Source organism: Schistocerca nitens, chromosome 9 (assembly GCF_023898315.1).
Source record: "Schistocerca nitens isolate TAMUIC-IGC-003100 chromosome 9, iqSchNite1.1, whole genome shotgun sequence".
NCBI classification, from domain to species: Eukaryota; Metazoa; Arthropoda; class Insecta; order Orthoptera; family Acrididae; genus Schistocerca; species Schistocerca nitens.
In genome coordinates, this window is record NC_064622.1 from 60,631,763 (window position 1) to 60,644,687 (window position 12,925).

The 12,925-nt window shown below is 39.3% G+C and overlaps 1 protein-coding gene across 3 annotated transcripts in view; it reads right to left on the reverse strand.

Moving 5' to 3' along the window:
• Positions 1-10,993, reverse strand: part of LOC126203089 (GDP-L-fucose synthase) — a 49,803-nt gene extending 38,810 nt beyond the window's left edge. Inside the window, exons 1-2 of one of the 3 annotated variants that reach the window (XM_049937332.1) lie at positions 10,761-10,993; positions 10,481-10,633 (exon numbers count right to left, since the gene is read on the reverse strand). In XM_049937332.1, the coding sequence (XP_049793289.1) occupies positions 10,481-10,617 (137 nt within the window). In that variant the 5' untranslated portion in view covers positions 10,618-10,633; positions 10,761-10,993. Of the gene's footprint in view, positions 1-10,480; positions 10,634-10,725 lie in introns of all 3 variants that reach the window. The other 2 variants (XM_049937331.1, XM_049937330.1) reach the window with 2 other exon arrangements.
• Between the last annotated feature and the right edge of the window lie 1,932 nt (positions 10,994-12,925).

A 12,925-nucleotide genomic window follows, 5' to 3' on the forward strand; every position in this document is an offset into this window, starting at 1 on the left:
CCCCAATGCCAACCTACATTTTATATCCTCTCTACATCGACAATCTTCAGTTATTTTGCTCCCCAAATAGCAAAACTCATCTACTACTTTAAGTGTCTCATTTCCTAAACTAATTCCGTCAGCATTTGACTAAATTCCATTATCGTTATTTTGCTTTTGTTGATGTTCATCTTATATCTTCCTTTCAAGACACTGTCTGTTCTGTTCAACTGTTCTTCCATGTCCTTTGCTGCCTCTGACAGAATTTCAATGTCACCGGCAAACCATAAGGTTCTTATTTCTTCTCCCTGGATTTTAATTCCTACTCCAAATTTTTCTTTGGTTTCCTTTACTGCTTGTTCACTGCCTTCGTGGGAAAATGTTCACGATTGCCTATGGACCACGATTGTAGCCAGGTGTGCACATCTTTGTCCAAAGCAAATTGACAGCCATGATTGTCTTTCTTCAGCGCTCCAAATATATGAAAATCTCATGAGGAGAGATCAGCTCACAGGTTGCCGAGATTGTTTCGCTTACACTGCAGAAGTTTCACTGGGAAGCCCATACACATCCTCCATACATACAGTCCTGATCTCTCCCCACATCATTTCAACATTTTTAGACCCCTTAAAAAAGACATTCGTGGCCGTCAATTTGCTTCTGACTGAGGGGTGTATGCCTGGGTACAACCATGGTTCTGTAGGCAACTGCAAACATATTTCCAGAAAGGCAGTGAACATTTTATCTCACTGTGGATAAATGTACTGACAGGGAAATACGGAAGCGTCCGATCCCGCCCGTCTGCTTTGACCCATGACGTCACAAATATGGCGGAAACAAAAGCAAACACACACACTTTCCACAAGAAGCCTAATGACACTAAAGGGACAAGCGCGGGAAATGGGGTGTTTTGGGTGGGGGGCAAACTAAATATAAACAAATTTAGACGCCTTGCGTAGCTACAACGTGTAAGTGAAGACAGCCATGCATGAATACCCACCCACCTCCCCATGGGTTGTAACCCCTGCAACCCATAGAAGATAAAGATGCTTCAGTAGCTGATTAGTCTTTTTTGTCTTTTTAACAAAAAATCTCACGGGATAGAACGAACAGATCAGAAAGATAAATATAATAAGCTAAAACAGAAATTGGAGGAAACAGATAATTAAAATAAGTAATAAGTGTTTTTAAATTAAAAAAAAAATCTCACGAGATAGAACGAACAGATCAGAAAAGTAAATAAAATAAGATAAAACAGAACTGGAGACAGCCACACTCAAACCAAACTCCGCGCCGTCATGACATCACACACGATAACACCCTTACGTCACGGGTCAAAGCCGACGGGTGGGATCGGACGCTTCTGTCGACCCACTGACAGTTAGCAACAATATGGAAAGGACAGAATGCTGATTATCGCATACAGGGGTGTCTAGTGATGCACAGGCACAATGAAAAAGAATGCTGGAAATATTCAACATTCAGACCAAGTTCTTGAAGAGATGTAGAGAACACACACATTTTCACACCAGCATAACAAACATGGCCTCATCTCTGGGCACTAAGGCCTGACTGCATCTGGGTCTGGGGTGACCAGCAATCTAGCTGGGATGCGTAGTGAAATGAAATACGTGTGTAGCATATTCGACCACCTGGTGCACGTTGTTTTATCTGATGCTACTTTGACTACCCGCATGTTGACAATGATGAAATGGTGAACAGGACAACACGACGCCCAGTCCCCGAGTGAACAAAATCTTTCCCCCAGTCAGGAATCGAATTCGGGCACCTCACACGGTGTTCGACGGTCCTGACAGCTTAGCTACAGAAGCATACGAGAAGGTAATGAGCGTGCAGAAGAGGTGTGGGGTTGGGAGGCTTAGGATAGCATGTTAAAGATATAAGTACTGCCTGTGTGAGAGTGGAGGAACATGTTGGGTACAGGTTAGGACTGCTACACGCAGTGTCAGGAGGCTGTGGTGGTGAGGAGGAAGGTGGGATGGAAAGTAGAGAGAAGAAGAGAAGGAGAAAGATCTTTGCAAGTGTGTTGGCAGGATAGAAGGTGTGTGTATAAAACTGGAATGGGGGCAAAGAAGGGGATGGGCATGTGGGGGGCCAGGACTAGTGAAGGCTGATTACAGTGAGGTTAGAGGTAAACACGGCCTGACAGAATCCTTGTCAAATTCATTTTCAGTTTTGCAGCAGTTAGACACTCTTAAGAATAATACACTATACATAATAATTAAAAAAACAAAGAGAAAAACTGTGTCCTGTGGGTGGAAAGATAAACTGATTGCTACTCACCATATAAAAGAGATGTTGATTCGCAGACAGGCATACCAAAAAGACAGCTCAACATGTGACCTCTCAGCTGAAAGGCCTTCTTCTAAAGTAGACAAAACACACAAACATATTCATGCAAGCACAACACACACACACACACACACACACACACACACACACACACACACACACACACACACACACACACACACACACACACACGACCACTGTCTCTGGCCGCAGATGCCAGACTGACACAGTGGTCATGGGTGTGCGAGTAGTGCATTTTTGTGTGTGTGTGTGTGTGTGTGTTTTGTCTGCTTTAGAAAAAGGTGTTTGGACCAAAAGCTCAGATGTTTAGCAAGTCTTTTTTGTGGGCCTGTCTGAGACACAAACTCATCTTTATATGGTGAGTAGCAATCTGTCCTTTTCATGATACTGTCATCATTTCAACCTGGATTTTCCAAGAAATTTTGTATCATATTCTGGGCTCAAACATCACAATGAATCTTGAGAAGAATGACCTCCTCCATGCCTACTGGCACAGAATCCAAAACCAGTGCTAATGTGAAACTCAACTCATGCATTTCTCACACGATATCTTGAAAGTCATGGCTTGAGGCAGTAAGATAGATGTATTTGTTGACTCACAAAAAGTAAGTGACTCAGCAGTACATAAACATTTATTAATGAAAGTGTGATCACAAGAGGGCATAAAGTGAAATTTGTGATTGGATTGAGGATATCTTTGTAGGAAAGATGCAGCATACGATGCAAAGTGGTGAGTCATTGACAGGTGTATAAGTAACATAAGCCATGCCCCAGGAAAAGTGTGACTGGATCCTTGCTGATCACTTTCTTTCTTAATTACTAGGCAGGCAATGCCAGGTGCAAAGATAGGCAATTTGTTTAGATGGTCAAAAATGTAAAATTGTACACTTCACCAAATGAAAAAAAGTATCATTTGACTACAGGATAGCAACAAGTCACAGTTAGAATTTTAACTCAAACAAATACATGAATGAACCATTTTGTTATGATATGAAATGGAATTATCTCAGATTTGATAATGTCTGTAGAACAAAGGTCTGCAAAGCACTAGAAAAGAAGGGAGTGAAAAAGAGAAAACAAGCATAGTGGAGTATACGTACTTTGAAGTCCTAAGCAGGAAGTTAAATGACAGATTGTTTCCAGGAAACAAGAGGTGTGAAACAGGGCAGTCCTTTTCATTGTGGCCTTGGATGAGATAAGGACTAAAGTGGCAGAAAAAACTGGAGAAGACATGATAGAAAAAATGGTGTTCACAGATGACTTGATCTGAGTAAACAGGGAGGAGGAGATTCAGGAACAGGTTGATGCTTGGAAAGAAACTGTGAGACAGTATAAAACATAATTTAACATAAAAAGTGAGATCCTGGTTACATCTGGAAAGAAAGATAGACTAACTAGTGGAATAAGGATTGGAGGTGAAAAACTGAATAAATGAGAAAGATCAGTGAATGTGGAAAACAGGCAGAAGCATTCTCATGATGTGTTAGGAGCCTGGTTTGGAACGAAGGCATTCCACAAAAAAGCAAAGAAGTGATATATAGAAATTACTGCATCCCAGTACTGGTATATGCATATGAAACATGGATAATCAAGGAAAGAGATGTAAGCAGCGTACAGGCATGCGGAATGAAGTTCGTCAGAAGCAGGATATGAATAACAAGGAGAGAAGATGAGACATGAAAGAGTAAGGGAAATAGTGAAAGAGGAATCCTTGCAAAGCAGGATAGAAACATCAAGGCTAAGATGGTATGGGCACTTAAAGAGAATGGAAAACGAGAGGATTCCCAAGAAGATACATGAAATGGAGATGCAAAGGAAATGACCAAGAGGAAAACCAAGGCTGAAAGGTGTGGAGGAATGTGGTAAAAAAGGAGACGGGGACTGGGCCAGAATGAACACAATGATGGTGGGAAAACAGGACTAAACGGCAAGGCTTATGTTCCCAACATACCAAGCCTGAGGCTGGAAACTACTGAAGATAACAGGACTAATAGTGTATATATGCATCTATATATAAAGAAAGGCACAATGAATAGTCACACCTATGTTCGACACATGGAAGAATATTACAGAAATGTTGAAAAAACTGAACTGATAGACACTTGAAGATAGACAAAGGAAGGAACAGTGAAGACAAACTAAGACTAATGACAGTGTGATGTATTTATAATGTTATTCTTCCCATTCTCCAAATGCAAATCGAATGGGACAAAGCAGTATCAAGCGGTACAAAGAGAAATACTTTCTGCTAAGTCCTTCACGGAGGTTTGCGGAGCATGTATGCAGATGCAGAACTTTGGCAGGAACTGTAGTATTAACTCTTGAGTACCACTGAAGCATCTATTTTACAGCCATAACAAGATTGTTTCCCAATCATGTCCCTAAAAACGTTATTGCACTCCCAGTGGTGTTCACTCTATACTAGCAGAAAGGTTCTGCGATTTAAAACATTAAAATTGTGCACTTCACAAAAGAGACTACTTTTGGATTCCTATGTCTAGTTTCAAACCATCTAATTGTAAGTGTGACAATACAAGCAAAAGCCTATGTACAACAACTGTCACTGCAGTGATGATCAAGTGACTAGTGACTACAGCCAACTCAACAACAGTAAGTAAACCACACAGGACAGAGACAGGAGAACTCCAATGTCTGTTCTTTGTGGTCTGTTTACTGTTGTTGAGTAGGGCAAAGTGACACTTTGATCTTTATTGCAGGGGCTTTTTCTTTTTACATAGACTTCCACCTGTAGTGTCACAACACAGATCATTTTAAAATGGACATATGTGTCAAACTAGTTACCATCAAGAAATAAAAAAATACCTATTAATCTTCCTACTGTGACTTATGATGGAGCTACTACCATTTATTTCAATCTTTTTGTTTGTTTTACAATTATTGTCGTTTAATGAAATACTGACAGTCCATTCAGTCTTGACTAGTCAACGATGTGACATTGATAATGACTAGTTATGAAGATCTATGGAACGAAAGAAATTTCAAGCTCTGCAGCTTAGAGGAAAACTTACACGTTTTCAAGGAAATACCATACATTATATGGATTAGAATAATATTTTAACAGCATTATGGCAACATCTGGTTCTCTATGTGTAAACATCTGTTGTGTTGAAACTTCCTGGCAGATTAAAACTGTGTGCCCGACCGAGACTCGAACTCGGGACCTTTGCCTTTCGCGGGCAAGTGCTCTACCAACTGAGCTACCAAAGCACGACTCACGCCCGGCCCTCACAGCTCTACTTCTGCCAGTATCTCGTCTCCTACCTTCCAAACTTTACAGAAGCTCTCCTGCGAACCATGCAGAACTAGCACTCCTGAAAGAAAGGATATTGCGGAGACATGGCTTAGCCACAGCCTGGGGGATGTTTCCAGAATGAGATTTTCACTCTGCAGCGGAGTGTGCGCTGATATGAAACTTCCTGGCAGATTAAAACTGTGTGCCCGACCGAGACTCGAACTCGGGACCTTTGCCTTTCGCGGGCAAGTGCTCTACCATGGTAGAGCACTTGCCCGCGAAAGGCAAAGGTCCCGAGTTCGAGTCTCGGTCGGGCACACAGTTTTAATCTGCCAGGAAGTTTCATATCAGCGCACACTCCGCTGCAGAGTGAAAATCTCATTCTGGAATCTGTTGTGTTGTTGTTGTTGTTGTGGTCTTCAGTCCTGAGACTGGTTTGATGCAGCTCTCCATGCTACTCTATCCTGTGCAAGCTTCTTCATCTCCCAGTACCTACTGCAACCTACATCCTTCTGAATCTGCTTAGTGTATTCATCTCTTGGTCTCCCTCTACGATTTTTACCCTCCACGCTGCCCTCCAATGCTAAATTTGTGATCCCTTGATGCCTCAAAACATGTCCTACCAACCGATCCCTTCTTCTAGTCAAGTTGTGCCACAAACTTCTCTTCTCCCCAATCCTATTCAATACCTCCTCATTAGTTACGTGATCTACCCACCTTATCTTCAGCATTCTTCTGTAGCACCACATTTTGAAAGCTTCTATTCTCTTCTTGTCCAAACTAGTTATTGTCCATGTTTCACTTCCATACATGGCTACACTCCATACAAATACTTTCAGAAACGACTTCCTGACACTTAAATCTATACTCGACGTTAACAAATTTCTCTTCTTCAGAAACGATTTCCTTGCCATTGCCAGTCTACATTTTATATCCTCTCTACTTCGACCATCATCAGTTATTTTACTCCCTAAATAGCAAAACTCCTTTACTACTTTAAGTGTCTCATTTCCTAATTTAATTCCCTCAGTGTAACATCTGTTACACTGTCATAATTAGCACTTCCACAGAATTTGTTATTTATCTTCTGGAAATGTCTATGATATTTCACAGCATAGTTGTTCGGACCTGGCTTTCTCTAAATATGTATATTTATTACAAGCCTAAGACAAGTTATATAAGTATGTGGTTGGTTAATAAACGAACATTAATTTCGCACATATCTTCGAACGAAAACCACATCTTTTGATTAGATTAGATTAGATTAATACTAGTCCCATGGATCATGAATACGATATTTCGTAATGATGTGGAACGAGTCGAATTTTCCAATACATGACATACTTAGGTTAATTTAACAACATACTTAAGTTAATATAACAACTTTATTTTATTGTGTTTTTTTGTTTTTCTTTATTTTTTATTTTTTTAAATATTTTTTTTGTTTTTTTTTTTCTTAATTTATATCTAAAAATTCCTCTATGGAGTAGAAGGAGTTGTCATTCAGAAATTCTTTTAATTTCTTCTTAAATACTTGTTGGTTATCTGTCAGACTTTTGATACTATTTGGTAAGTGACCAAAGACTTTAGTGCCAGTATAATTCACCCCTTTCTGTGCCAAAGTTAGATTTAATCTTGAATAGTGAAGATCATCCTTTCTCCTAGTATTGTAGTTATGCACACTGTTATTACTTTTGAATTGGGTTTTGGTTGTTAATAACAAATTTCATAAGAGAGTATATATACTGAGAAGCTACTGTGTATATCCCTAGATCCTTAAATAAATGTCTGCAGGATGATCTTGGGTGGACTCCAGCTATTATTCTGATTACACGCTTTTGTGCAATAAATACTTTATTCCTCAGTGATGAATTACCCCAAAATATGATGCCATATGAAAGCAATGAGTGAAAATAGGCGTAGTAAGCTAATTTACTAAGATGTTTATCACCAAAATTTGCAATGACCCTTATTGCATAAGTAGCTGAACTCAAACGTTTCAGCAGATCATCAATGTGTTTCTTCCAATTTAATCTCTCATCAATGGACACACCTAAAAATTTGCAATATTCTACCTTAGCTATATGCTTCTGATTAAGGTCTATATTTATTAATGGCGTCATACCATTCACTGTACAGAACTGTATGTACTGTGTCTTATCAAAATTCAGTGAGAGTCCGTTTACAAGGAACCACTTAGTAATTTTCTGAAAGACAGTATTGACAATTTCATCAGTTAATTCTTGTTTGTCAGGTGTGATTACGATACTTGTATCATCAGCAAAGAGAACTAACTTTGCCTCTTCATGAATATAGAATGGCAAGTCATTAATATATAATAAGAACAACAAAGGACCCAAGACTGACCCTTGTGGAACCCCATTCTTGATAGTTCCCCAGTTTGAGAAATGTGCTGATCTTTGCATGTTACGAGAACTACTTATTTCAACTTTCTGCACTCTTCCAGTTAGGTACGAATTAAACCATTTGTGCACTGTCCCACTCATGCCACAATACTTGAGCTTGTCTAGCAGAATTTCATGATTTACACAATCAAAAGCCTTTGAGAGATCACAAAAAATCCCAATGGGTGGTGTTCGGTTATTCAGATCATTCAAAATTTGACTGGTGAAAGCATATATGGCATTTTCTGTTGAAAAACCTTTCTGGAAACCAAACTGACATTTTGTTAGTACTTCATTTTTACAGATATGTGAAGCTACTCTTGAATACATTACTTTCTCAAAAATTTTGGATAAAGCTGTTAGAAGGGAGATTGGACGGTAATTGTTGACATCAGATCTATCCCCCTTTTTATGCAAAGGTATAACAATAGCATATTTCAGTCTATCAGGGAAAATGCCCTGTTCCAGAGAGCTATTACACAGGTGGCTGAGAATCTTACTTATCTGTTGAGAACAATCTTTTAGTATTTTGCTGGAAATGCCATCAATTCCATGTGAGTTTTTGCTTTTAAGCAAGTTTATTACTTTCCTAATTTCAGAGGGAGAAGTGGGTGAGATTTCAATTGTATCAAATTGCATAGGTATGGCCTCTTCCATTAACAGCCTAGCATCTTCTAATGAACACCTGGATCCTACTATATCCACAACATTTAGAAAATGATTATTAAAAATATTTTCAACTTCTGACTTTTTGTTCGTAAAGTTTTCATTCAATTTGATGGTAATACTGCCTTCCTCTGCTCTTGGTTGACCTGTTTCTCTTTTAATAATATTCCAAATTGTTTTAATTTTATTATCAGAGTTGCTGATTTCAGACATGATACACATACTCCTGGATTTTTTAATAACTTTTCTTAATATAACACAGTAGTTTTTATAATTTTTGATAGTTTCTGGGTCACTACTCTTTCTTGCTGTCAGATACATTTCCCTTTTCCGGTTACAAGATATTTTTATACCCTTAGTAAGCCATGGTTTGTTACAAGGTTTCTTACGAGTATATTTAACTATTTTCTTGGGGAAGCAGTTTTCAAATGCATTTACAAAAATGTCATGAAATTATATTTTAAATTGGCATCAGGTTCACAGTACACCTCATCCCAGTCTAACTGCTGTAGGTTTTCCCTGAAATTTGCAATTGTTAAATCGTTGACTGGACGTACTACTTTGGAGGACTGTTTAGTATTGCTGAATGGAGCTATGTCATATATTGTAACTAGCTGTGCACCATGATCAGAAAGACCATTCTCAACAGGCTGAGCATTTATCTGGTTAAACTTATCTTGGTCTATAAAGAAGTTATCTATCAGTGAGCTGCTATCCTTTACCACCCGAGTAGGAAAATCGATAACGGGTGTCAAATTGAAAGAACCAAGTAATACTTCAAGGTCATTTTTCCTATTACCCTCTTTCAGAGAATCTACATTGAAGTCCCCACAAATAATAATTTGCTTCCCCCTGTCTGACAGATAGCACAACAAGGAGTCCAAATTTTTCAGAAATAGATGAAAATTTCCTGATGGGGACCTATATACAATTACAATTATAAATGTGCCCTTATTTAATTTAAGCTCACAGGCACATGCTTCTATATGTTTCTCTACACAAAACTTTTTTGTTTCTATACTTTTTGCACAATGATAACTTTTGACATATATGGCAACTCCTCCTTTCTCCATATTTTCTCTCATTACATGTGCAGAGAGCTTATATCCACTTACATTTACCTTATCCATATCAGTAACAATGTGATGCTCAGACAGGCATAGTATATCTATTTCATTCTCAGCTTCTACATCTTCTAAACAAACCAGAAGCTCATCTACTTTATTCTTTAAACTCCAAATATTTTGATGAAATATACTTACATTATTTTTAATTATACTTTTATGAGAACCTTTCCTTATTCTAACATTTGCAGTACTCTCCTGTCCGAGTTTCTCATTGTGCTTAGGCCTAGTTCCTATACCAGTGGTCACACAGTGTTCAGAGAGGCAGATTATGTCAACTGGGTTGGGTGACTTTAATTCATCAATGCAATTACCTAGGACTGAGATACAACTTGGTGGAGATAAAATTTCTGGTGATTGGTGAAAATTTATAATTGATAGCTGTGATTGGTGATCCAATGTGCTAGAATTGTGCTGTTTAATTTCTTTCCTAAACTGAAGATTTGTTTCAATCCTGACCTCTCGTAGAACTTGACATCTTTCTGTCTTACCTATCCTAAAAAAGGTGCTGCTCCAACACCTGTAACCACTGGTATTTTACCATTCATGGCAGTGCCTCCCCCCCCTTAAATTTCCTGCTATTACCCCAGCCAGTTTCCCCCTTCCCTTTCCTGTTGAGTGAGGACCACGTACGCCTGCTCCTATTCATATTTGAATATGCGAACCTAGAAGAAGAAAATTTGAAGGACAAGAGGATTTATTAGTACTAAAAGTTTTACCTCAAATCCCCGTCCTTTGAGCCTAGAAATATCCACTGTTCGTCTGTTCTTTCATCTTCAGCCACGACTGTCTGTATGGCCTTACCCACAAGGCCGGTACCACCTGTCACTAAAATAACTTTTTTGTCTCCTGACATACTTCTTCCTCGCTATCTGGAAAATTAAAGATTCTCGTATACGTTCCTGACCATCTATGTATAAGTTTTCTGCGTGAACGTGAATACGTCGGCTATGCGTGTACTTACGTGTAAAGATAAGGAACACTTGCAAATAATCTTACATGTAAACAGCAGTGTTTATTATGCTTGTGATCAATTAAGGATTGTCAACACTTCTCAGCAAACATAAGAGTTTACAGATAGTGAGCTTTATGCACCAATAATAAATTTTACACTGACTTCTGCTAGAAAAACCACAAACAGTTCTCCCAAACATCAAACAACTAAATTGCAGACTGCAGACGACGTGGGTAGCACTGTGATCTGTGACGCTACCGTACAACTGGTAACAACATAAAAGAAAACTTTGAAGTCAAATTAAAAACAAAATTATGCATCCTGTTAAGTCGACCTCACAGTTATTAAACAGTTTTCTTTCAGAATCGTCAATTCGATTTGCAAATTTAATTCATGAAATAACAAATAAAAAATAATGGGATGCACAAAAACAAGTAATTTAGAGTCAACAGCGGTCTGTTATGGTAGCGAGTTAGTTGCTATCTCTGGAAAGCCCGCCAAATATGATTAGCTAATTAGATTTTCTGAGAGAACAAGTAGAACAGTCCCTCACTTTGTGTGCCCACATCATTTTCAGCTCAATATGCATATTTACATGGAATCATAAGGGGACAAGTAAATGGTAAGTATTAGACAGCTTCCATAGGTTAGAAATTTGCATAGCTACGCTGTTATATCAGAAGTGTGTAATGTGTTTCCGATTCGTTAGCCTTACGTTAGTGGAGGAGTTATAAATTGTTAAACAGTAATAATTTTTTGTATATTTATTTGTACTGTTCGCTAAGGCTTTTGATTCTATTGTGACTTATTTTATTCACAAAACTCTAGAGCAGACTACTTAGATTGTAGCTTGGAAACGTAGTCTGAAGGAAATACGTGTATTACTTTTTACATTATCTAAAATTAACAGACTTTGAACGCGGAATGGCAGCTGCAGTTAGACGCATGGGATATTCTTCTTCTTCTTTGGCACTACAGCACTTTGTGGGCCTTGGCCTCCTCAACGATCTTCCTCCATATCTCTCTGTTCTCAGCTTTTTTCTTCCATCCACGGATCCCCATCTTGGCAAGGTCAGCCAGCACATTGTCCATCCATCTAGCTCTTGGTCTGCCCTTCCTTCTGGTGGAATACAGTCTTGCATTCATTATTCGTTTGGACACCCTGTCTTCCGTCATCCTCTCCATATGTCCTAACCAAAGTATTCTTTGAGATCTGATAAATTTCACTATATATTTCCCTTGTATAAGTTCTTGTATTTCATGGTTGTATCTCACTCTCAAACCTTCTGCCTCTCTCACAAGCCCATAGATTTTTCGTAAGATACAGCCCACCAAGGGCTGTAGTGCCGAAGAAGAAGAAGAATATCCCATGCGTCTAACTGCAGCTGCCATTCCGCGTTCAAAGTCTGTTAATTTTAGATAATGTAAAAAGTAATACACGTATTTCCTTCAGACTACGTTTCCAAGCTACAATCTAAGATACCCTTAGGCTGTCATTGTCTGCTTCTGTCGTTGTCCACGTTTGTGATCCATATGTGGCAACGTGCCGCGCAAGTTAATAGTATACTCTCAATTTATTTGTTCTTGTAATCAGCCATTTTGGAAATCATTGGCGACTTCAGTGTTATGAGATCCACACTGACATGAATGTGTCAAGAATACCACTTTTCAGGCATAACCTCTCACCACGGACAACTCAGTAGCCCTCGGCCTTCGCAGTGCTGCCCAGAGCAGCGGAGTTATCGTAGAGCTGTCAGTGCTAACAGACAAGCAACACTGCGTGAAATAGCCGCAGAAATCAATGTGGGGCGTATGACGAACGCATCCGTTAGAGCATGTGGCGAAATCTGGCGTTAGTGAGTGTATGATAGAGCAACAGACGACCAACATGAGTACCTTCGCTAACAGCACGACGGAGGAGGAGAGTGTTTAACGTCCCATCGACAGCGAGGTCATTAGAGACGGAGCGCAAGCTCGGGTGAGGGAAGGGTGGGGAAGGAAATCGGCCGTGCCCTTCCAAAGGAACCATCCCGGCATTTGCCTGAAGCGATTTAGGGAAATCAGAAAACCTAAATCAGGATGGCCGGAGACGGGATTGAACCGTCGTCCTCCCGAATGCGAGTCCAGTGTGCTAAACACTGCACCACCTCACTCGGTTAACAGCACGACGTCGCTGCAATGCCTCTCCTGGGATCATGACCATAATTTG